Consider the following 26,088-nt stretch of genomic DNA (forward strand, 5'->3'; position numbering starts at 1 on the left):
TTTCTCAGCTTGAATAGTAGAATTTTATTGTTAGGAGATATTGCCCACAAACACGTCAGATTATTTACTGTGGGGATTAAATTTGCGCCTCTAATTAACTGGTTAACAGCAAGCAATGACGTACAAAACGGATATACAAGAAGACACAAGCGTCAAATATGATCACGGCTGAACTGAGCTGAAACAAATCAAATTAAACAGAGCGGAATCTTTCAAGGAGATGCGACAAACTTAAAACAAGACGGAAACAAGATGTCGTCCGGATGGTTTCCACCGAGGGAAGACAGCCCCTCGGTTCTTTCAAATCGAGTTTTTTCCATACGTCGACTAAATAAAATGGAAGCCCAGCGTCTTGGTTCACAGCTAAATAACTTGGATGCTGAGAAGGCGCAGACACAAGCGCTTATATCCCAGGAGCAGAAGGCTCTGATAAAAGAGTTGACGCAAATAAGAGAAATCAAGGACAACTCAGCTGTTAGCTCTGAAAGAAGAAAGCTACTACAACAGACCTCCTCCAAGGAAAGTCAGCTGATGTGCAGACATCACTTAACTGGGGAGACGGTTAAGCAGCAAGCAACTCATACAAGATTCCGTTCACTATCCTCTGGCCAATGTCCTCCTACGCAATGCTCTCATCTTCCATCACTTAATGGAAGACAAAGAAGCCTGAGCACTACTTGTCCACCTCTTTTGGGAAGGGAAGAACTTCCAGGGACGTTACGCTGCAAAGAGTCAGGAAGTTTACAAGACGTCAATAATAACACTGCTCAGAAAGATTATGATATGTATACCTCACGAAATGAGAAACTGCGTCAAAGAAGCCTCAGTACGGGTACCTGCAGCTGTCCTCGAACGTCTGCATGGGCAGGAGGTAAAAGTGAATTTGAGGTCTCCAGTTACACCAAAGTAGAAGACTGGCATAATCATGGAGTGAGTCAAGACTATCTAGGCCTTGAATTCAAGCAGACCCCAAAGGCAGCTAGGGAAGAAATGAGAAGAGACACCCAGTATGGCATGAATAAAGATACGCTGTCTAGGCCTAAGTTAAATAGCAGCAATGGCTCATACGTCTGTGATAGGAGGCAAACGGAGGGGATTTCCAGCACTGATGAACTAAGTAAGCTCGCCCCAATGCGAAGAGTGCGAAGTTATAGTACTAACAGCGCACCGATTATTTCAGAAGGAAGAGTGGTTGGCCTCGGTGCCGCTAGCAAAACAACGATAGTTCCTCAGCGTTTTGATACTGCAAACCAGAGACGGACAAAGCACAGCACATCCTTTGCACCGAAGGTGAATGAAGGAGAAGAACACCACGGTGATGGATCTAACGAAAACACCGCTAAAAACGCAGAGCTGCAAAGAATTCCTCTTTTGTCGACCGCGAGGAGGAGACACAGAAGTTTGAGCACCAATTGCCCTCCTGCGGTAATAGAAGGGATTGTTGTTGAAGACGAAAACAACAACGAGAAGCTGAATTTGAAGACAAACACTGAAGAGAAACGAAAGGACAGTCTAAATGACGAAACTAAAGAGCGAAATATCTCCACCAAACATATCGTAAATGATAAAGATTTTGATGAAAGTAGGATCGATCATAGTGACTGCTCTGTTCCTCGGGATCCGGGACGGGATGGTAAGGAACATAAGGGCGACATTTCTCTGCCAGCTTTGCAGTAGCTGCTGACGGTATTCTCAGAGCTAAGGAAACTTTGAGAGAGAAAATGTGATACGGTGTGCTGCATGGCAAAAACGTTGTTGCATGTTGACCAACCGTGCCCATTGAAGTGTATCATGATAACGCTAGAATTAGTGAAAAAGGACTTAGTTGAACAGCAGAAAAAGAGTTGTGGCTAGTGCTAGGTATAAGCTATAATTACATACGGGAACGGTGTCGCACTAATACCCAGCGATTCATTTCGGTGGATTGGTAGGCCTTAATCTTCTCAGAAATCAGTTCCAATTTAGTTCAGTGGAAAGAAAATCTGAAGGCAAAATGTCCCGGCTCACAACTTCGTAACGCTGCAAATCTAATTCCTTTCGTTGAAGTGTCGTTAAAAATGCTAAAAAAGGGTCGCAATACTAATGTTTAATAACAACTCGTAAATTTGGGGAATAAGATTCTACGTTCCCTAAAACTTTCTGCAACTTAAATTTTCAGCTAATTACTGATCCGAAAAGGTCAGTCTGCTTTTAGCTTACAAATATGAATGTCTTTAAACGGGCAACAAACGATCTGGAAACACAAGGGACAGCCTTAAGTATTTGCTGGAATGGTCTCATTGGGTGTTCTTGACTAAGACTGTTTATGAAGTTCAGAAAATGGAATAGAAGACAAATAGTAGTCGGATACATGAAGTCTTTTGAGAGCCGCAGTTAAAAATACCTGTTGCTCTGACCTGAGTTTTCATTATGTTATAGTGATCAAGGACTTTAAATTCAACGTAAATCCTCGACTTAAGTGTAAAGTTGACAGTTAAATAAAAAAATAAATCTACAATAAAATCTTGATCGACTCAGTGTTAGTTGGATTCAAATCAGGCAAGAATGGCATGGAATTTGGCAGGCAAGAACGAAAGATATAAAAGCAAGGGACGGGTCCTTTTACTTATTTCTCAGTATAGCTGTTTCATATCGCGAAGCAGACGGTAAATAAACTGACCGTTGAGAATAACCGATAATTTGTTCTTATATTCTGCCAATACAGAGTGGATTGTCCAAGAAACTTTTCGATTTCGTGAACAAATTCACGAAATCAATAATCACCTGGGGGTAATAAGTTCCTGTTCGCTAATGAGATTAAAACTTCATATGACTTTTGCAGCCTATCGGCAGCCTGCCGCTTGTTAATTTAAACTTTATTGATTCATTTGTACGCCGGGTCAATTATGCTCACAGCTCTCGGCGGACTCTGTTAAAGGGCAGGCGGCAATTACTTACAAGTGATAACAAACTGATGAACTAGCGTGACGAAAATGAAACTCGGACTGAACTGCGAAGTGCGAGCTGGGTGTGCCGCTACAAACAGCTACCGGCCGGGAAAGAATGAAAGCGACTGAAAACAGCCTCTTTGTGGTGAAAATAGCCCAGCCATTATTTTAAGCGACGACGTCACAATATAAATCTTGATGGATCATGAATTGAAGTTGTGATAATATTATCAAATATAGGTAAATATCGCACTTAACAAAATAAGCAAGTGGCGCTTCGTGTATCAGTAGAGCGATAGCGATCCCTCTACCCAGCAGTAAAAAAATTAATGAGATTCAAACCATCCTTTTCTTTTTACCTAGCAGTAGTGACTCCTCATATCGGAAGGGGTCAAAGGCGAGCAAGTCCAGTAAGCGGGAAAAATCATGTCTTGAGGTTACATGGAAATAGTCAGACCGCCATGGCTGTTTACGTTGTTTGCCATTTGACCATGTGGCGCCTTTGTTCAGCAGCGAGATTTCATTAGTAAGCTAACAAGGAAACATTTTCAGTACTGTATTAATTTAAGTGGGCTGGTTCGTTGATACGAGATTTTTTCAGTAGTTCTAACCGAAATCTAACCTGCCTACCCATATGGATTTTGATGTGTTAAATCAAATTAAATTTCTAGATCTATAGAAACCCATGATGGGCTCCTTTTGACGTAAATCTGTAGAGATAAAAATAAGCTAAAAAAATCGAGTAACCAGTTTCTCAGATCATTTATGGCATCAAGCCACATATATTGAATAACGAACAAACCTAAAGTATACATTCGAGAGTTTGGCGGCTGTATGTTAAGACACAGATCGAATGCACTTGAACGTTTGACGACAACACCAGGAACTAAGATGATCGATCCGTCGAGCTAGGAACATGGCCCGTTGGACGCTATCCGTGCCAAACTATTTGTTTAACACGCGGAATTAATTTATTGGCTTTACAACGCTTAACACGCTGCAAACGGTCTTATAAGGCCCGGTTTGTAGGGTAATGAAGCATTTTAATTTATTTTATTCGCACACGGGTTTTTTCTCACGGTCAGCAAGAATATTGGCCTAACGCAAGTGGGCCAACCCACAAACTGGGCTCGGTCAACCTCGGTATAAACAGGCCCTGAGGCTATCTTTTCACGATAAGGGCTACTCAGCGACCCTGTTTTAGTACGTTCGTTCAAGCACACAACTCATAAGTGTTTGAGCTCAATATTTGAATAATGTGGAAGTAACGGGTGCATATATTATCGTTCATCGCGTCAATAGGGCGCAACAAACCCACAGAAAATTCCACGTATCCAAACGTAAGCCTGCGAGCAGACTGTCTCAATACCGGTAGGAGAAGTCTGTTCGCAGGCTAATTCGAACGCAGCGCAGTGTAATTTCCAGTTGAGCGGAGTTGAGGGGAAGTTATAATATGTTATAACGGACCCAGCGTGGCGCACGCGGAAATTGGCGGGATTCAATCAGGGATACCGACAAATATGCAAGGCCTTTTGATTGGTTAAATCCAGCCATTACTCTGATTACTCGAGATTGGTTATGGCTTATGGTTCTTTCCGGGTGTTTCATCAGTGTTCCAAAAAAAACTCGAGGACAAAGCTCAGGAAGGCAATCGTTTATGTATAAGCTTCGTCATCAACGCAGAGAGGATTTCCATAATAATCAAGCTCCAGCTCAAACTGTATGGATATTTTATACCAGTGACGACACGTCTAGATTCTTGAACGTTTGCGGTCATATCAAGTTTCTGGTTATTGCTTTTTGATGCTTCACGATAAGGCATCTCTTTTAGACATCCCAAGGCCATTACTGGAGAGATTTTCACCCGTTTAAAGCCGAGTTTTTTCGATTAGCAGCGGGCTGAGTGCGTTGCTTTAGACATCATTTCGTCTTCAAGTATTGTAATAGAGGTACACCTCAACTGGTTATGGATAAAAGTTCGCTTGAATTCATGTGAGGACGGGAAGAATTTACTCGAGTGTGAAATGACAGATTGAAACAATTGAGAAGGACCATTGTTTTGCTGCGCTACGTGGACAAGGAACTGGAGTGAATGTGTGTCCCAAAATACCTCCTTTTATCGAAGGGGCTTTTTCCTGAAATTTTACGGTGTTCAAGGAAAATCGTGACTTTAAAATTCGGATTTCAACCGCGGCATTTGGGTCGTGGACCTTCTTCGAAGACTCAATCGAGACAGGAAATTCCATTAAAATTAATGTTGATCAAGCCTCCATCAGGCAGTGAATACTGTTACAACTCAAGACGTCAAGACTTTTTTTCTAAAGCATAGAATTGTCTCTACAAGGCAATCTTTACCACAGCCAGTATTGTACTGCGCTTGTTTGAAGCTAATTTTCGCTGTAATTTGTACCAGATTAAGACTCAGAAAGAAGACGTTCAGAATGTCTACTGCGGGATGGGGAGTCACGCGAACAGGAGACCTGACGCTTTTCAACCGAGATCCTCCGTCGTGTTTTTCAAATCGAGTGGCTAGAGTACGGCGTTCAAATAGCTTAGAAGACAGGCGACTTCAGGAGAAGCTACGAGCTATCCGCCTGGAACACTCTATTAGGAACGAACAAATCTACAACGAGAAGAAAACACTGGTAAGCCAGTTGACGGGAATTCAGAGGATTCGAGAAACACCTGAGGTAGGCCTAGAGAGACGCAAGCTGCAGCAAGCTAAAGCTGGCAATCAGGTGGTATTTCACAAAGCAGGTTGCTCTGCACATTCCTCCCATACACGCTCTCAATCCGCGGCTTCATCTTCACGACAGGCCTATTTATCATCGCAGAGTCTTCCGTCAAGTGCTGTCACGCAATACCCGAGTGTTGACTGTCGCTGCTGCTATACCGGGTACAGGCTGCGCAGGTCCTCTCTTACAGCAACAAGCCCGGACTGGAGATCACCTCGATCGTCAGCTTTTCCTTTATTTTCCTCAGCGAACGAATCCAGAGAACCTTTGGGATTTCCTTCAACAGATGAGCCATACAACTATGGCATTCCAAGTGGTCTCGTGAGGAGCGATAGACAAGGCGGATTAAATTTCCGTCAGTTACCGACCATAGAGAACAATAGATAGTGAAACCTAACCGTGGTGGTATTTTAGTTACGTCCTAGCTCGATCTTGGGATCGTAACAACTTTAGACTTTGACCTTCTTGAGCAAATATCTTGTTGCTCACAACCCTCTATGTAGATGTTTTTTTGTGTCCTCATGAAATCTTTCACACATTAATTTAGCTTCCATGTGAGATTAAGAAACGTATTTCGTAGAATTAAAATAAAACCAAAAATTAAGAGGATTCTTAACTATCAAAGTTGCTCCATCCCCTAAAAACGACTGCGTGTGAGGCTTAAATTCAATGGGAAAGAGATCAAGAGACTGAAAGTTTTCTTTTACAGTTATCATGTGCCTCCACACACCATAGCGACATCTACGCTGCTTTGTTCTCTTTCTTGGTTATAAGTTCTATCGATTTTTTCTCCCTGAGCGATACAACATAACATCGTTCACTGATCTCGAGGCACTGTTTAAGTTTGAGCCAAAACCCGATAAAACAAAAGTTTGGTTGTTTCTCCACAAATTCGTCATAACAAGATTTTGTTTATAATGAGCCCCGTCATGACGAACACATTTTGCCAGTCCCTTAGCAGTACATAATATCGGAGTTCCATTGTAATAAATTTATCCATTGGATAGCAATTTATCCACCGGATGAAACTGTTCATGTTTTGAACAAAAATAAACCTTTGCCTATACAGCTTGACAACGGCTATTGTGGAACAGTGTAAAAAAGAAAAATAACAACAAAGATCAGATCAAAGACCAACAATAAAACAAGAACACATAACAAGTCGGTAAAATTTTACCCCCCGAAAAACCCGATGCCGTCCCGAAATGAAATAACGGGCTCGTTCTACGTCCTGTGTTTTCCAGTACTTGGCAAATCCCACTGACTTCTGCCTGTTATACAGAGCTGTGGTCTCATTCACTCGGAGGCCTTTCAGAGAATCATGCCAAGCCAACCACATGTAAGCACTGAGGGTGGTAACAACCAGGGTTCGTTATGTTCCCAAATTGGGGATGGCACCACCATTTTTAGGTGGTCATCCAAGCCATGTGAAGGTCTAACCATTGGCAGATGTCAATGCAAAGGTAACACCTTCTCCTCTGTTATTTAAAGACCAGGGCCCAGTTGCTCAAAGCATGGTTAGCGCTAACCCGGGTTAAATACCATGACAACCTATAGGTTTTAATACCTCTTAACCAATGGTTAGCACTAACCATGCTTCGAGCAACTTAGCCCTGAGTGTTAGGCTGGCCAGGGTTCAAATTAACCAGGCGGCGGTTCTAGTAAGGGAATGATTTGCGTGGAAAAGAATCATTGAACATTATGGCATGGTCACCTGCACTTTGTTCTACACTGACTAACTGGCTCAAAACATAACTGATCTATGGTGCTTTTTAGATCACTCTTTGGTATTTAGCTCAGATTTGCCGAAGTTTTTGCCTGTGACCTACAATTCCTTTAGGAAATGTTGCCTTGATATTTTATCCGTTGATCCACTGATCTTCAGCCGCACTAAACAAAGACAAGTAAATTTCTTTATTACTATTACATTTACGAAATCCTCTCTGTTAAAATACAAGTGCACTCTGCATCATGCTGGGCAAGACTGTTCTTGAATTGTTACAGTGTGAAACACAGTTCACGTAGACAGCTTTTCTTGGCAGTCACAGAGTTCCAACTATCATACATAAATTCCAACCCAAAGAAGCAGGAAAAGCACGCCAAATCCCATGAAAAGAGAAGCAACTAATGACACCAGTAGTTCCTTGTAGATGTCTCTACTGTATTTGGTGGAGGTGACCTCATAGCTATGATTATTGTCAAGGAAAGCATTATACAATGACAGTACATGACAATATCAAAAGTTAATTTCAGGGACAAAAAAATCTACTTTCTAAAACTTATGAAGTTAAAAGGGTAGTGTCACTAGTAATTATTTTTACTGTGCCTTTGAATAGCAAAAAAAACATATCTGTATTGATGGTTCAGTATTCCCCCAGTATTGTTAACAATTACCCTATGAGTATACATAAGCTAGTGTCACCTTTTGCTGCGGATGGCTTGGACGGAAATGGATTACAACTTTAAAAATTGGCCAAATGTTTCAATTTCTTCCTGTGTATTTTGGAGAAATTGCTAAACACTGATTTATAGGTTGTTCTTCATTGAAGAGATCAGTTAATATTTCTTCCCAATGCTCTACAAACAATTTGATGCAAGAGTAAAGGTTCTCAGTTAGTATTTGAGTAGCTTTGGTCAAAAGACGGCAAAATCTCTGTGACAGTGCCCCTTTATATTCTATTAAGGCCCACGCACCTGGTGCAACATTGCATCACCCCTCAAATTGTTGCAAACAACAATACACACAACTGTTCTGAAAAAGAGTAATTTCTAGTTTTGTCTCCCTTAAAACATTCCTGCAATTGAGAGCATCTGCTAAATAAGTTGCAGAATAACTTATATACAGGAAATTACATGGTGGCGCGAAGATATGAATTTTATTTTCGAGTGATAAAATGTTGTTTGTAACACGAGAAAATAAAATTCATATCTTCAAGCCACCGTGTAATTCTTTTTATTATATAGACAATCTATTGCTCACCATTTTTCACTAACCGTTTGCACAAACAACCATAAAAAACAGGAAGTAACATCTTCATTCATCATTATCTTCACTGGTGAGGATATGGAAAATATGCCACTAGGATTCCTGATGTAGTTTCACATGAATTTTCTGAGTGGTGTATTTTCCAGTAAAACACTCCTGTCTATATAATAAAATTTTATATTATAGGCACCAACCAAAACTCACAACTTTAAAAAATGTGAGACGTGCCTACTTTCCACACTACCTGTACTTGTAATGCAAAGCTTTAAATAATAATTATTATTGTAAGCCAATTGCAAAAAGGGGGTCTTTCATGGACAATTGCATCCACAAATTTTAGGCTCACTCTCCACAGCTCTTCAAAAAACGAAAAGGACAATATTTTTACATTGCGTGACAAAGAAATCATCTAGAATATAGTCACATGATCTAAACAGCCATTGGTACATGGTCAGATTTTTTTCCAAAAGGCTTACATCTACGCTCTAGAATCTTTCAATACGTTTCTTTTCCCACGTGAATACGAAGGAGTAAAACTCTTCTCGGGGCTTTAATTAGACAACCTCAAAACTATTTCAATTCAAAACTATCAAGCGAATACATGTAAGCTTACAACCAGGTTGATGATCGCTCCATGTAAGCTAAACTACTGCAAATACAAGCACAGACTATTATTGATAGCACCTAAAACGCCAAAGCTACAATGAAAGGATACACAAAGAACCAAGCCATAAAGAATATTCCAATAGAAAGCAGCACAATCGTCAGATGAGGAAATACGGCTGGGTTTATTGGACTAGCATATCGGTTCATCTGTTCTATCGATAACCCCTCCTGAAGGATAAAAAATATGGCTTAAAATTAAAAGAAACTATCTTAAAAGCAAAAGAGAAACGCAAATGAATAACTCAAGCCTTCTTTTATGTCATTCCATGCAATAACAGCGTAAAGATGGCTAAGATATTTCGTAGATTGTAAGAGAAATATACTTACCATCTTGGAACTAAACAAAGAGGAGACGTGGAAGGGAAGAATTGGGTGAAACCGCTGCTTTGTTTACGGGCCATGTTCGGTCTCGTGCAATCTTCGGTCGGCAACCGGAAGTTTTTGTGTTTTCGGACGTCTTCGGAAGTTTTCGTTGATTTGTCGAGGCAGGTCTGGGATCTAATTCACAGGAAACCCGCCATGTTTGTTTCGAAGAAGTCATGAGTTCCAAAAAGAAGAGAAGTGAAGGACGATCTGGGGAGTCAGTAGAGAAAGCTGAAGAGATTTTTCAAGCTGTTATTCTTTCAGATAGCTTCAACTTGAGATTTTTGCCAATATCTCTTGAAACACCCAGGGTAAGGTTTATAATCATTGGAGATCACGCGTCTGAACACCTTCTACCAGTTTCGATTTAAGATATTATAAATTAAATTAAGTAGGTTTTCTTGAATTAAACATTTGATGTTCTCCAGTCGTCACATTGAGCGTAAATATACATATTCCTTCCACTCACAGGCCTTGCTACCATTGGTAAATGTCCCTCTTTTGGACTACACCATTGAGTTTCTTGTTGAAGCTGGAGTACAAGAAATCTTTGTTTTCTGTTGTGCACATGCTGATCAAATCAAGAGACATTTGAGGTTTGCTGGAAGTTTTGCTTTGTAATGTATAGATATCAATTCAAGAAGACTAGTTGGTTATGATGGTATACTGATGATAATATGAAGCATTGTATGGTAAACAGACAGACTGACTGACTGACTGACTGACTGACTGACTGACTGACTGACTGACTGACTGACTGGGCCCAGTTGCTCGAAGCATGGTTAGCGCTAACCCGGGTTAAATGCCATGACAACCTATAGGTTTTAATACCTCTTAACCAATGGTTAGCGCTAACCATGTTTCGAGCGACTCAGCCCTGATTGATGGACTGACTTACTGACTGATTGACTGATTGACTAACTGACTGACTAACTGACTGACTGACTGACTGACTGACTGATTGACTAACTGACCGACTGATTGACTGATTGACTAACTGACTGACTAACTGACTGACTGATTGACTAACTGACTGACTGATTGACTGATTGACTAACTGACTGACTAACTGACTGACTGATTGACTAACTGACTGACTGACTGACTAACTGACTGACTGACTGACTGACTGACTGACTAACTGACTGACTGATTGACTAACTGACTGACTAACTGACTGACTGATTGACTAACTGACTGACTAACTGACTGACTGACTGACTGACTGATTGACTAACTGACTAACTGACTGACTGATTGACTAACTGACTGACTAACTGACTGGCTGATTGACTAACTGACTGACTGACTGACTGACTGACTGACTAACTGACTGACTGACTGACTGACTAACTGACTGACTGATTGACTAACTGACTGACTAACTAACTGACTGACTGACTGACTAACTGACTGACTGATTGACTAACTGACTGACTGACTGACTGAATGAATGACTAACTGACTCACTGACTGACTGACTGACTGATTGACTGAATGACTGACTGACTGATTGACTCATTGACTAACTGACTGACTGACTGACTGACTGATTGACTGATTGACTGACTGATTGACTGATTAACTTATTGACTAACTGACTGACTGACTGACTGATTGACTGAATGACTGACTGACTGACTGACTAACTGACTGATTGACTGATTGACTGACTGATTGACTGATTAACTGACTGACTGACTGACTGACTGAATGACTTACTGTCTGACTGATTGACGTACTGACTGACCCCTAAGCTAAGCAGGCCACTGGGACATCACTGATGAGTTCCTCGAATGATCTCTTTCCACAGCTGTTGTTTTGTCATCAGCCAACCCCTATGAGTGTGCAAAATACCAAACCATTCTTTGATACAAATGTAATATCTTCCCATCTTTTTGTCAGTTTACCTTTTCTTCCCTGTATTGTATTCACAGTGCCTTGCAAAGGATTTTGGTCAGGTCAGATGATTGCAAAATTCAATCATACATGTCTATGATGTCAGACTGTTAGACAAGTTACTTTTCTTGTCAATATTCAGGAGATCATTTTAAAGTCTGATGACTGCTGTGGAGCTGAAGGTCGAATCACACTGAGACAAATTTTCAATTTGTTTCCTTTGAAATAAGAACTCGGGTGGCAACTTTTTATTTCCAAATAGGGTGATTGTCACCTATTATTAGTTGGCATTTGTGTCTCCAGTTTGGGTCCCCCTAGTACATGTAGTATATACCAGGGTTAACTAGTTACTTAATAATATATAATTTACATTTGTATTAATTTGGCACGAGTGAAAATATTCTTTATTTTGCTTGTTTTTGCAGCCAATCAAAATGGACAAGTTCAAGGTCACCATGTGATGTGAAGACTATTGTTGTTGAAGACTGCTTGTCAGTGGGTGATGCTCTTCGAGAAATTGACAGACAGGTTTGACAATCCTCTTAATAGGACTTATATCAGTTACTGTACGCACGAAGCAAAAGAGGTTTAATAAACCGTACATTGCTGCTTAAAAGCGTCCTGGTTATAGGCCCATCTACCTGTGGTCTCCCCCCACCCCCCCCCCCCCCCCCGGGATATAAGCCCACCAACCAACACTAGTTTTGTTTGTGTTGTTTGTTTTAATTTTCTTCCAAATCTTTACGTTTTAATTAAATTAAAGCTTAATTAACAGCAAGTAAATAAAAAACGTATTTCAATCAACACTGCTGCAGCTTGTTTCGAAACTGATTTTTTACTCCAGTTATAACCCCCCCCCCGGATATAAGCCCCTCCGTGTATATGTTGTAGGTTAAAATGAATCCCAGGTTAAAATGATTTCAACCTAGGTTGATTTGTATTTTCCTTTTGTTACAGATGTAAATTACCCAACCTTAACAAAGGAAAATACAAATCAACCTAGGTCGAAATCATTTTAACCTGGGATTCATTTTAACCTACAACATATAAGCCCATCTAAAACCTGATACAAAGTTGTTTAAGCCCAGGGCTTATAAACGGCAGTTTACGGTAGTGCATTTTAAACAAATCAATTTGATCAAAATATTAATCAAAATGTATTAAATGCTCAGGGTAACTAACAGGTACAGTGGGGTTCATTTTTAACTCGTGAATGCACGCATGCGCAATGAACGAGTTATAGCGATAGCTGACTCTCGACTTGGTCGATCAGTCGATCAGTCGATCAGTCGGTTTTGTCGTTAACTTTCGGGCGTGCGCAGTGAATGAGTTTTAAATTCAATTAGTGGAAAAAAACACGCGAACATTTGTTGTTCATGGCGCATCAGGAAATTCTTATTAAATATGTAGAGAATAATTTGACGATCATTTAGTGCAAGAATGGCGATTTTTCGTTCAATCTGAGCAAAGTTTCAAGTTTTTTCAGTTTTTCAGAAAGTCCGGGGTCATAAACTCAATTAGTGAAAAAAAAAAAAAACGTGAAAATTTGTTTCACGACGCGTCAGAATTCTCTCATTCATTCTGTAGAGAATAATTTGACAATCATTTTAGTGTAAGAATGGGGATTTTTCGTTGAATCTGAGCAAAGTTATAGGATTTTTTCGTTTTTTTCTACGAAGTGCGGTTTCTTTGAAGAATTAAAAATAATTTAATTTAAAAATAATTTAATTAAAGAATAATTTAATTTGTCAGTTTTCACGCGAAAGCGGAACGTGCCATGTCACGCATCATTGACGTCGTAAACAAAATTATGCAAATTTCTGGTGAAATGAACACTTTTAAGATCTTGTCAGCTTTCATAGAGGTTTCAAAGGGAAAAAATGTTTCATTTTCGAAATTTACAACTGGTAATTTATGGGAAAGCAAAAGGACGCGGTCGATAAATAATTCTTATTTAGCAAGAGCTTGTCATAGTTCATTATTTTTACTTGAGGATTGCGTGGACTGAACTCCAAAGGAAAAATATCACGCATTTATGTCGGGCATGAATCGTAATGCGATACTTTGTTGAACATATTTCCCTTTGTGAGATCGGCTTGCCCTACAGTAATTTTGTAATTTTAATTCCCAAAAAAACTTCACTTGCCCATCGGGCAAGTGATGGTTAGAATCCACTGGCCCGATCGCGAAATCCAGTAGCCGCGGACTATCACACGAATTTGCATGACGTAGCTGCACATGGCGTGCTCCCATAAACTTTGAATAAAAAAAACACGTGATATTTTTTAATCGGCGCATCAGAATAATCGGCTTATTCAATCTGTACAGAATAATTTGACAATCATTTTAATAGTACAAGAATGGTCATTTTTCGTTACATAATCGGGCAAAGATATAATTTCTTTTAGCTTTTGAGGAAGTTTCCGTAGCCGTCTAAATTGCAATTACTATGTGTCATCTGCATTCACGAGTTGGCTCACAGGAGCCTTTGATCTTATATTATTTTGCAGTCTTTACTCAAGAATGACTTTGTGTTAGTCAGTGGTGATGTGGTATCCAATATGAAGTTAGAGCAAGTCTTGCAAGAACACAAGTAAGCCAGTTATGTGGTACTCATTAGAAAGATGTCCCCTGTAAGAAAGCAGTTGGCTAACATTTACAAAATAAGTGCTAAGTACAGTCCTCTTGTTTAAAAGCCTTGACATTTGCATTAGTTTGCAAAGTAAATGAGGTGTTTTTCTTGAATTAAAATTTTGGACACTCCTTATACATGTAGTTACAAAACTTGTTCAAAACACAATGAAAACCTGTTTTTTTTTTATTACAAGTAGTACACTTAGACAAGTGTTTATTCTGTGTGCTTAATATCCTACATTTAACTCTGTTTTGTCAGTTTAAGGGTCATCTCTGTACAAGCCATCTTGCCGTAATTGAAAAAAAAAAAAATTCCAGCTGCACATGTATCTAATAGGTCCTCTCTCGCTGCAGTGACTAAGCCCTCAATATTGTAGATGTCAACAGATACCCTAGCTTCTCTTTCATTGATTTACAATATACTGATACATTATAGTACTTGCTTTTGAGCTGGTGAGCTCTCATCACAGCTCCTCCCCATGTCATGTATTACTAACATCTACCTGGCTTAATAGTGGATTATGATGCAGTGACAACAATCATAGGTGTCCTTCTGGTCAACAGAGACAGACGGAAAAAGGATAAATCATCACTGATGACAATGGTATTTAAAGTTGCTAACCCTGGACATAGAACAAGGTATCAAATGCCTTTCAGTGTTTGGTTGGTTTATTACTTCTCAATCTCATTAATAATTCATATCTTCAACCACCAATTACATTTTGTAGACAAATACACCTAACTACACAAATAATTTATTGCACTGTATTTTTGTACGTTGACAGGGACGTTATATCAGTAACTCATGCTTGATGTTTTATCAGTGGAAACACTCGTACTCGATGTTCACTTGATAGATTACTTTCAAATAAGGATTAAAAAAAGTGCTAGTGTGAAAGACCAGATGAAAACTGCATTTATAAGATTGGTGTCAAGAAGAATGCACTGTGTGGGATCAACTGTGGTATGAAGTTGTGAAAAATTACGGCATGTGTTAGTGAAGGGAAGAAAACAAGTCGGAAGCTCTCCTCTTTTTATCACTTGAAAACTGATCACAATCGTAAGGCAATTTATTAAGATTAGTTTGCTAAAAGGATGAAATTCTCTGTGACTTCCAACCTTTGTTTGATTGTAATAGATGTCAGGAAGAGGATCTTATAGTTGCCATGGATTCAACAACTGGCAGAATTCTACACTGTGAGAAGACAGCCAACAAAAAACGATTTCCATTTTCCTTGGTAAAAAACTTTCATCTGTTTCATCTTATAAATTTTGATTTTAGTAACAGGCTGTTGCCTAAGAAAAGGTTCAAGGAGCCCACAAGGCCAAAAGCTGAGAAGTTAGGAGCCCAACACGTGAAGTGTTAGGTGCTGTGTAAAAAAATTTAAGTGCCCAGAGCATTTTCTTGGGCGCCCCAGTTTACTGAGCTCCTGCTAGGCAGCAGCCTTGTAGCAAAGAATTTATCAAATGTAGCTTCAGATTTTCTTCAAAAATCAAATCAACTTAACAATGGCCACATTTTCTCTACATACATGTATTAGCTATACTTGTGGTGTTAAATATAAGATTTTATTGTTTTGATCGTGTAACACATCTTGAGTTTATATAGTTGTGAAGACGTCTTTTAGTTTTAGATTGGCTTCAATCTAAATGTGGGCATGTTGCTCAGTGTTCCTTGTAACTTTCAAAGACAGGGAGTCAGTGAAGAATCTTCTCAGGGTCATTAGGTAAAGTTTGCTCCCAATCTCATGGACACGAAGCCAGCTTTGTCAGGTTTTAAACCTGATTCCTGTCTGTTCATTTAAACACTGTTATCATGAACATAGATAACTAGTAACTGGATGCTTTGTGTTCATGTCACTTGATGTGAACACTTGTAGAAGGTGCATGTACTTTGAACCTCCACCTGTGACTTGCGATTGTGTTCACCTGAACTTCAATTTCTCCAAATTTACTTTATGTTTCAAGTTGTGTCAGTTTTTATAACCATGCATTCTTTTTGTTATTTCAGAGTCTGTTTACAAGCAACAACAATCTTCAGATAAGATATGATCTTTTGGACTGTAACATTTGTATATGTTCAACAACGGTGAGTTTTGAGAAAAATAATAAAGTTTTGTGGTAATTATTTTGTTATTCCTTTGTTCAAATTCAAATGTATTTTACTCATTTGATTTTCTTTTATACATAACTGTCATTTATCCCTATAATTTGTTTATTCTTTTTTTTTTTTTTTTTTGTTTTATTTCTGCTTTCAGGTTCCACAGTTATTTACAGACAATTTTGATTACCAAACCAGGGATGACTTTGTTAGAGGAATCCTCGTTAATGAAGAGGTACATACAAGTGCACTTCCACTGGTTTTCACTCAAGACATTTTACAAAATTTATTGGTTTAAAAAGAGATTGAAAAGTTCACATTTTGAACATTATCCCTTCAATCTGACAATCAGCTGATGCTTGATTCAACATGAGCTTTTAAATCTCTGTTTTGTGGCCAATGAGGCCCTATGCACCATCTTGGCGCCAGGGGACAAGTGAAGTGTGTTTGTGGCCAATAATTTTATCTGATCAACTCAGTTAATATTGATACAACCATCTTAGCCTTTTTGCAATCCATCCGCATGTGCAAGTGAATGTACAAAATATCACACATTTGAACTGTAGATGAAAGATTTATTATAACTACATGGAAGACTATTCTGGTTGTGTATGCAACTTCAGCAATTGTGAAAAGAAAGCCTGAAAAATTCAGGCTTGAACAGGAATCAAACTGGATACATTCATTTGATTAAAATGATATATATATATATTTTTTTTTTTTTGCAGATAATGGGTAATCAGATTCATTCATTTCTTATAAGTGACAAATATGCCGCCAGAGTTTCTAATCCTTACATGTATGATATAGTCAGGTGTGTAGTCAATATTTTTATATTTTTCTCTACAGAATCACTTGTAACATGTATTAATTCTGTGGTTTGATTAGAGTAATAGAGTTAGCATAGATTTTATAGGCCCACACAAAAATGTACTGCATTTTTCCATGGATGACAATTAGTCCATTGTTGCTCCCAACATTTAACAGTGTTTTCTCAACAACTGACCACCTTCTAGTTCCTATATATCCATAAATCATTGATACTGCTGAAAAGGACACCTTAACATTAGCCAACCTGTGAATTTGAGCGCAAGACTTTGTCTAGATGCAAAGAAATAGATTGGCAAATTCAGAATTTTTACACTGTCTCATGTGATGCTTTTATGGTAGACAAGTACAAGAATACATTTACAGTATACAGTGCAAGAAATCAGAATTCAGCTCTACAGTTCCCAATGTATTGACATTTGCTATTCCCAGCTAGAGCTGCTCTGCCCCCCCCCCCCCCCCAAACCCTAATTTAGAGAAGGTTAAGAGGTGGTCTTGTGTTGGTGTGGTTTTATACCGACGGAAGATGGAATGAAGCTTTATGAGTCATGCAATCACACCACACCCTTAAAAAGAACTCTAGATCACAAATTAATTAGACTTTTGTCACTAGACCACAGCTATTTGCAGAGTTACTTTGAAACAAAGATGCATTGAAATTTTTCTTTTCGCAGCAAAGATATTCTCAGTAGATGGGCCTATCCAATAGTACCCGACAACAGCGTGTTTTTTATGGATTTCTCTTACTCATTTACAAGACACAATGTTTACTTGGACAGTGAGCTGTTACTAGCTAGGTGAGTGGATTTTGAATTACAGCTGTATACATGGATGCATGTCTATGAATGTGTTGCTTTCCAAGAAAACTGATAGAAGGTGAATCCTGCAATCTGTGCTCCTGATTTGAATATACAGTAGTGTAGTGATTCCAGTTTGACATTGTGGCTAGAAGTGAACAATAATAATTCTATTTTAATGGTATAGTACTTGAGTGGAGAGTGGAGAGGCTGGACTGGAGGACAACAGAGATGGTAAACTGAGTGAAGATTCACCAATGGTACAGGATCTCAACTGACAGTGGAGAGTCTGGGTTGTGGCACAACAGAGACGGTCTCTGCTCTCCACTTAAGTACTACATCATTATTTTTTTATCAAAAGTAGACTACAAGGAGTATCGTTTGTTGCTTTTTTCTACGTGGAGTATCATTGGAGAACGTGTAGATACAGTAGCTTTAGAAAAATAGTTCATTTGTAACATGTATACCTCGAAACTGACTGAGGTTGGTTAGGTCCATAGCATTTAGTATTATGCTAAAACTGTATGCTGAGAAATTAGCAATAAAAACACCTACACCAAGAATGAAATAAACTAAATTTCTAAATTAATTGCTGTAACATCAGGTAGTGTTTGAGTGAAGCTCATCTGTAGGATTTTACACCTCCTTGATCGTGAGTTACTAATTAAATTCTTTTCTGTAGGGACTGTGTGTTAGAGGAAAATGTTTTAATAAGTAAAGGAACCACCGTGGGAGCTGGAACGGTCATTACTAATTCCGTTATAGGCAGAAACTGTGTTATAGGTAGGGAAACATATATATATATTTTTGCATATTTTTTATGTACATTATGCTTAAGTAATTTTCTGACTTGAATCTTTTGTTGTCCTCTAGGCAGTTCAATCCAGTCCTGAATGTTACTTTGAGTTCTTTAATTTAAATTTAAATTGTTTTTCAGTTGAATAGCAAATCCAGAATGTCAAACATCAAATCTGGGCTACAGCTGTCTATAATTTAGGGGATAGTTTATATTCGGGTCTCAAATTAACCTTTAACCCGTTATGTGAAAGAACAAATTCTCACATCTTGTACTGTAGTTTTTCTTATAAAAGTACTGGGGAGAAGTTATTGAAATATCAAGAAAATTCACCTTGGGTGATCATTTCCTTAATTCTCATGACCTCAGGGGTTGATTAAGCATGGATATTACAAGGAGAAATTTGATGTTGATCACTGTTAGAGTTAATAAGGTGCTAATGGGATACGGCATATGCAGACCATCCTCACCCTCCCACTAAAACGGGCCTCGTGGTTGATTTGACAACTGACATTTTAGGACATTATTATTGATGTTAGTAAAAATAATTTTGTTGTTGTTGTTGTTTTCTTTTCCCCAGGTGATTTTGTCCGATTAGATGGTGTCCATCTCTGGGATAATGTGACGGTCGAAGATGGCTGTAACATTTCCAAGTCAATTCTTTGCAAAAATGTTCATGTAAAAAGGTATCTATTAAATGAGTATATTTTATAAATTTCTTTAAGTGTAGCTCATAGCACAACAACAACAACAATTTGCTTTTTGTAATTTACTCTCCTATTCTTGCATTGTAGGAACGTTACGATCTCTTCTGGATCATTTATTTCGTTTAATGTGAGTATTAAAACGATAATGTAACTTTACTTGTTACAAATTTGCTGCGCATATTGCAGGGAAAAATGGTATAAGTGTCACATATCTCGACTGCAACGGACATCTCTGCGTTCTTTTCCGTTGCCGTGATTGATGCCAGCACGTAGAATTCGACAGTGGAAGTATAAATGCGAGATATGTCCATTGCAGAATGTGTTGCATTTTACTATTTCATTAGTGCAAGGAGTGTTGCAAGCTGCATGTAGCGTTGTCTAGTGCAACTCACGCCGCTGTTCGTAACGTGAAAACTACTTCTGATTCAGTTGCTCGGCTGTTTAAATTTGATATTCTGAGGGAATGTTTGTAAACCTTGTTTTCTTTTACAGGTGGTCGTTGGGCCTGATTTGGTTCTTTCTCCAGGAGTGAAAATTACGTTAAAGAAACAGACGGAAGATGATTCTCACTTTGGAATGGATGAACTTTCTCTTGAAGAGAAACCGGCACCCCTGCAAGGCGATGGTCAGCTGTTGTTGTTATTGTTGTTGTTTTGTTTCTTGTAAATTTACATTTCCATTGGTAACGATAATAACATGTTTCTGTGTAAATGACTGTGATACGTTCGTTGCATATGTATCAGGACTTACCGCGGTGGTATTAGAGGGTGCCGGATCTATCCTGAAAAGTACCGGACGGGATGCATGCTCCCCTGGGAAATTTTTGAGATTTCACCCTCAGAAACGTTGTTTTCGGCGTTTCTGAGACCGGAGAAGCAGTGTTCTATCGCTGGATTGTAGCTCTGGTCATTTTTGAAATACTTTATGATAACAAGAAATCCTTTATTTGTTGGCCATATTTTAAACTAAACAAATGCGTGTGAGATAGCAAAATGTTTTTAATCGAATGCTAATAGATAGCGAATACTGTCAAACTCTTAAATATTGAAAACTCTCAAATATTAATTAAACTAGTGTATTCATCAAGGTCCTCGTCAGAATCAATGGCTGAATCATCATCGTCACATCGAAGTACCGGGCAGCATATAGAAAGCAACCGGACGTTACGTACGGCCTCCAGCCTCAAACGAAACCCTGGTGTATTATAGCGGAAAAGAAATGATTCATTGCTGCTTATCTTCTCACTGTACAGGGTTTGTTCCTGAAGAAGTAGGCACAGAAGGACAAGGGTACATCTGGAGGCCTGAGGCAGACTCTGATGATGAAAGAGAACAGATGCAAGACATTTGGGGTGAGAAAAGTTATCGTCACCTCAGATAACACAAAGCAGTTGTGACTGTACTGGAAAAAAAAAAAACTGAAAAAATTGTCCTTCCCTCTCGCCTCGCGCTTCGTGCTCGATGTCTCCTGTTTGGCTAAATTAACGCCTGTTATGCAGGCTAGTCTAAGCTAGTCAGTTTGGTCCGCGTGGTTGTGGCATTTTCTATTGTTTTTGTCCACTACGACGACCACCTTGTCAATAAATATCAAGAAACTCTACTACTGTGGTTACAGTAGTCGTTACAAACTACGTGCTATGGAGGCGAATAGAAATTCCATCACATTTATTGCATTAGAAATTCTTTGTTTTGTGTCCATAGGTGTGGACAGAATTTCCTCCAGTGAAGATGATGTAAGCTCAGTGTCAAGTGACAAGGATTCTCCTCCCGGCAGCCCGCCACCTGAGGACGGCAGTGGTAAGTAACATCGTAAGAAAGTTGCCAAAGTAACGACACCACCCCCCCCCCCCCCCCCACTCACCCCCCAATATAAGTGAATTGACAAACGAACGAACGAACGAACGAGTGCATGAGCGGACGAACGAATAAGAAATGGTCACCCCACTTTTAAAAAGAATACAACAAAGCGTAACAAAGTTAAGTAAAGTACATTTTTTATGTCACTACCATGGTTAATTCCACCCAGTACAAAAAAACTATTTCAATGCTTTATTGATGGAATGCGGATGACAGCATCAAACAACAGCAGTTGTGTTATGAGTGAAGTCCTGTTGAAGAGTTTTGAGTTCACTTCATTATGTTAGAAAGGAACATGGCTTTCAAAAAGACATGATATATGCTCAGATGGTCACTCCACTCTACGATAAATGTAAAGATAAACAAATAAATTAAGTACCATAGGGAAGTATGTCAAAGTTAAGTGACTTAAGGGCAGGTCCAGCGATCATAGTTAGTAGTCCGTCAGACATTGTTCCAGTGCTGTTCTTTTACGTTGTTGGTAAGAACCCAATTCTTCCGCCGTTAGCTTGTATAGCAAAGTTTTTTTCTTTCATCCTCATGGTTGCTTTTCTAACATTCTAGCAAAGTGAAGTGAAGTAGTTTATTTAGGGCAAAAATCTTGATATACCGCCAACACAAACTCTATCTAGAAAAAAAAACCCTGAAAAGCATGATAGCAGTGTATTCTATGGAATGTTACATGTAGGTAGTTCAGCCAAAACATGTGGCGGCCATGACAATTTCTTGGGCACAGGTCTTGCGAGCTACCACTCTCAGCATTCCTGGAAATTAGGTGATTCCACGTAGATCAAACATCCTGATCAGTATGTGAACAGTGTATTCTATGAAGGCCATACCAAATTTTTAGGCACCAAGGGCTTCCGCGCTACCATTCATAACTTTCCTGAAAATCAAGTGATTCCATATACAGCAAATGCCCTGATAAGCATGCTAACAGTGTGTCTTCTTTTACTCAAGTGTTTTACGCAGAGGTACTGGATTCTATAAGAAACGGAGTAGCTGATCATGTGGATCCTGAAAATATGATACTGGAGATAAACGCGTCTAAGTAAGTCCTGTGTGCGGCAGAAGTCAAATGACACTGTTTAATAGGGTTCCAGTCATCGATTTACACATATCTGGCTTGTAATAAAAAGTTATGGTTTTCGTCGAGTAAGAGCTGTGGGATATTTTTCGTTTTATATTTTACAAAAGCGGGCGATTCTTCGCGTAAATTTTACAATGATTTTAGGGAAATTTTTTTGGATGGAGAGAAGCGGCGCGGGTGGGTTAAGGCGCCGGACTTCAAATCCGGAGGCCCTGGGTTCAAGTCCCGCTCCGACCACTTGGATTCGTTTCACGGTAGCCCCGTTTTCAAATCCAAGGCCACAATGGCTTGCCTCCCACCAATTGAGATTTTTAACAAATGTTATGTTCAGTTTGTATGTTTATTTCACTGGTTTATAGTGTCTTCAATTAGCGCTACAGCGCTAAATACTTCGACACTTAAATAAAGTCATTTAATTTTAATGGGGTGGGGGAATTTGAGGTTTGAGGGAAGTCTCAGCCCGTAACAGAAGTTTGTTGGAAAGTTAGAAAGACTAGTGATGGTTCAATTGGAAGTACATTGCTTTCAAGTTGGTCTCTGAAAGGTTGTTGCAACGTGAAATTACTAGGCGACAAACAAAAGAGCCGTCGAGAGCTCATTAAGCCCGGTTCAGACGTCGCGTCATTACCGGTGTGCGGCAATGGTTCAACAGTTTCACCAAGTGTCGACCGTCATTGCTTTCATCTTATGCAGATGTTGTCTTCATACTAGATACCACTCTCCAGCGTCTTTAGGGCGGACTCCAGGGACCTTTTATTTTGTACTGAACACGGCAACGGATTTTACGTTACTAGAACGCAACGATTATCCTTATTGCTTTGTTTTAGCATATTACGCATTTATGAAATGAACTCACAACGGGTTTGTCCGTCAGGATAGTACTGAAGTGGCAAAATTCGCTTACCTGATCCACGATTTCGCCGGTCCGTGCCGTCGGACTAGTGGATTTTAGTTTTCAAGCCCTGGGTAGATTAGAAACTCGAAGTACGGCAGAGCTGGACCATAATTATCGTAACTGACATCGGAAAGGAAAGGACTTGCATTAGATTCGGTGCAAGAGAAGTAAGGCGTCTGAATTGAATTTTAGGTTGGGTGGCGAAACACGAGTAAGAATTTGAACCATCTGTTGTCAACCGTCTTCAACTCCTGTTGTTCCTACAGGTTCGCGTATAATGTCACTTTCCACGAGCTGAATCAAGCCGTAATCAAGTCTTTACTGGAGTCATCACTTCACGATTCGTCGTTATCAAAGCAAGACTTGTCCAGGAACCTTAAGCAGGTACGTTTGTTATACTGCAAGCTTTTTTTCCTTTGTAACGTAAGATTGAAGAAACCTCAAAATTACTGATCATTAAGATAATTACGTCTTCACTTTATCCCCCAGCTGTTCAGTCTAGTTTTAAGCCTTAAAAATTTCTCATCGACCGAGCACTAAATTAAACTCGCCCATCCTCTGTTTTGCTGTCTTTTCCATCCAGTGTATCGTATGAGGAAACCCAAGGTTTAACTCAAGTGTATCTTTTTGTAATATTTGTGTGGCAAATAAATAAATAAATAAATAAAAAAATAAATAAATAAAACAAATAATAAATAAATAAGATGAGATTTAGACTGAAATGGTGGTGATTGTCTAGAACACTTAAAGGAGTTCTTTTGTTGCCAGGCTACGGAACACCTGCTGCCAGTCATTTCCAACTATATCAGGACATTTGATGGCCAAAGAGACGCGTTGAACGCAACTGAGGTTAGTGTAGACTGGACTGCCAGTAGCGTCTGATTTCTCTCAGGAACAGTAGAGCGAGGGAATCACGAACGCGCGCCAAATCTCGCGTGTTTCTTTCGCTCCACTACCTCAACTTCATCGCCAAAGTATCTGTTCGAAATGACCCATATCTTGTTTTGAAAAACAATGAAACGATTAATTATATTAACAGTAACAATATATACTTATGTAGCGCCAAATCAATCATTGCTCATGGCGCTTTACAATGAAAAATGCTGAAAAGAAGGAATATTAAGTTAAAAACTAAATTATCTATGAAAAGGCTTACTTAAATACAAAAGCAACTATTTAAAAGCCATTTTAAAAAGATAAGTTTTCAAACGGTTTTTGAAAGTGTCTTTGGAACTGCAGTTTGAAATCCAAAGGTAGAGTCTTCCACAGTTTCGGTGCAGCTACCTCAAAGGCACGGTGCCCATTCGATTTTAGATTTTATCACAATTGTTTCTAATCTCGCAATCTGGGCCCAGTTGTTCAAAGCCCGATCAAGTTAATCCTGGGTTAACGTGAACTTTGATTCGAGTATATTTACTAATCCGTAAAGTTTGGTCGAAAAGATTTTTGCCCTTAGTTTTGCCCTGGACTTTTCTTTACATTGAGCTTAAAATGAGCCTTTTAAATCATCTTTAATGACCGAGATGAAAACCTCGGTTAACTTTTAATCGTGGATTAGCGTAAATCGGCTTTCGAACAACCCGGCCCTGATTGGCTAATTTTGCGTTGTCGATAAGAGTCTAGACAACGCTACTCGCGTCAATCAGCGCGCGGAAACTTTGACAGTTGTTGTAAAAATTTTCTTTGACGTTGATATTGTGGTAAAAAACAAGTCGAAAATTTGTTGTGGACACAAAATTTTGACCACTGTGATGACGAATATCGTTGTCGATAAGAGTGCAGACAACGCTAAACCGCATTCAATTTGTCAACGAGCACTTGGGACGGCCAAAAGTCTTTGAGACGATGGCCTGAGCGTGCGACATGATGTTACTGAGTCTACTTCACAAAACATTACCAATTGCACTCCAACTCAGCGTCATTTTTATTTACTTTTACTAAGGAATTTTTCTTGCAAGCCATGTGGGCTGCCCCGCTTTCCCAACACTTCCTTCACTTGTTGTACGACAGAGAAATCCTTGAAGAGACTGTGATCCTTCAGTGGTATTCACGCGAGCCCACAGGAGGAGAGGACAGCGGTTTTGAACCGCAGCAGCTGCGTCAACAGGTAGGCAGTCTTCTTTACACAGTCATGCTTAATTCAGCGACATCATGACCGCCAGAATGTCTTCAGACACATTTGATGTTATTTTAAAAGAAGGGATTTTGTCTCCTTGCTACTTTAAAAGAAAAGATTTTGTCTCCTTTGTCAACTTTTTTCTCGATTCTTTTACATATGACATAGGCCAATGTTTTATGTTATGTTTCATTCTAGTTCACATTCCTTGAGTTGCTCGAGGTGTAAACTGTTGAACATACTTGTTTCGCTTATTTACTATATTTCTATTCACAGATTTCACCCTTTATCACGTGGTTACAAGAAGCAGAGGAAGAAAGTGACGACGAAAGCGAAGATGATGAATAAAAGAGTTTCAAAAATCCTGTGCTGGAAAATGTATTAAATTTAATAAAACTTTTATCCTCTGTATTGTTTCAAATTACTCTCTGACTGATTAATTCCTAAATGGGTCTTACACAGATGTGATACCAGGGGAGAGTGATCTCGTGTCTCTGGTCAGAGCTTTAACGCTGGATTAGGGAGCAGAGAGTGGTTTTGCATAAGCTGTGAAACAAAATCAAGCGTTGGTTGCTAAATATTTTCAATACACCAGAAGAAATGGATGATATCCTGTGGCTGCTAAGCCAATTAACTCTGGGCCTGCCTTATCTAATGATCCAGTTTCTAGTAACTACGAATATCACTGGTAT

At 39.2% G+C, this 26,088-nt stretch overlaps 3 protein-coding genes across 3 annotated transcripts; 2 read left to right on the plus strand and 1 right to left on the minus strand.

Moving 5' to 3' along the window:
* The first annotated feature begins 4,762 nt into the window (after positions 1–4,762).
* Positions 4,763–6,739, plus strand: LOC146472841 (uncharacterized). The gene has a single exon (XM_085119080.1). It carries the CDS (start codon positions 5,369–5,371, stop codon positions 6,047–6,049), a length of 681 nt encoding a protein of 226 aa, XP_084975206.1. The 5' UTR covers positions 4,763–5,368; the 3' UTR covers positions 6,050–6,739.
* An 822-nt stretch (positions 6,740–7,561) lies between these two features.
* Positions 7,562–9,680, minus strand: LOC146472842 (dolichyl-diphosphooligosaccharide--protein glycosyltransferase subunit TMEM258). Its single transcript, XM_085119081.1, has 3 exons — positions 9,642–9,680; positions 9,364–9,482; positions 7,562–7,848 (listed from the first exon to the last, which is right to left on the minus strand). The coding sequence occupies exons 1-3, from the start codon at positions 9,642–9,644 to the stop codon at positions 7,722–7,724; spliced, it is 249 nt and encodes an 82-aa protein (XP_084975207.1). The 5' UTR covers positions 9,645–9,680; the 3' UTR covers positions 7,562–7,721.
* Positions 9,681–9,809: 129 nt separating this feature from the next.
* Positions 9,810–25,805, plus strand: LOC146472843 (translation initiation factor eIF2B subunit epsilon-like). The gene is made up of 21 exons (XM_085119079.1): positions 9,810–9,988; positions 10,149–10,273; positions 12,002–12,104; positions 14,087–14,169; positions 14,775–14,849; positions 15,349–15,448; positions 16,222–16,299; positions 16,469–16,546; positions 17,040–17,125; positions 17,814–17,936; positions 18,619–18,719; positions 19,313–19,418; positions 19,527–19,566; positions 19,932–20,064; positions 20,692–20,790; positions 21,140–21,235; positions 22,256–22,346; positions 23,547–23,664; positions 24,049–24,129; positions 25,223–25,387; positions 25,673–25,805. The coding sequence occupies exons 1-21, from the start codon at positions 9,854–9,856 to the stop codon at positions 25,742–25,744; spliced, it is 2,088 nt and encodes a 695-aa protein (XP_084975205.1). The 5' UTR covers positions 9,810–9,853; the 3' UTR covers positions 25,745–25,805.
* Positions 25,806–26,088: the final 283 nt, after the last annotated feature.

The sequence above is a fragment of the Pavona decussata genome, unplaced genomic scaffold (genome assembly GCF_977016875.1).
Source record: "Pavona decussata unplaced genomic scaffold, jaPavDecu1.1 SCAFFOLD_96, whole genome shotgun sequence".
Classification (NCBI taxonomy): Eukaryota; Metazoa; Cnidaria; class Anthozoa; order Scleractinia; family Agariciidae; genus Pavona; species Pavona decussata.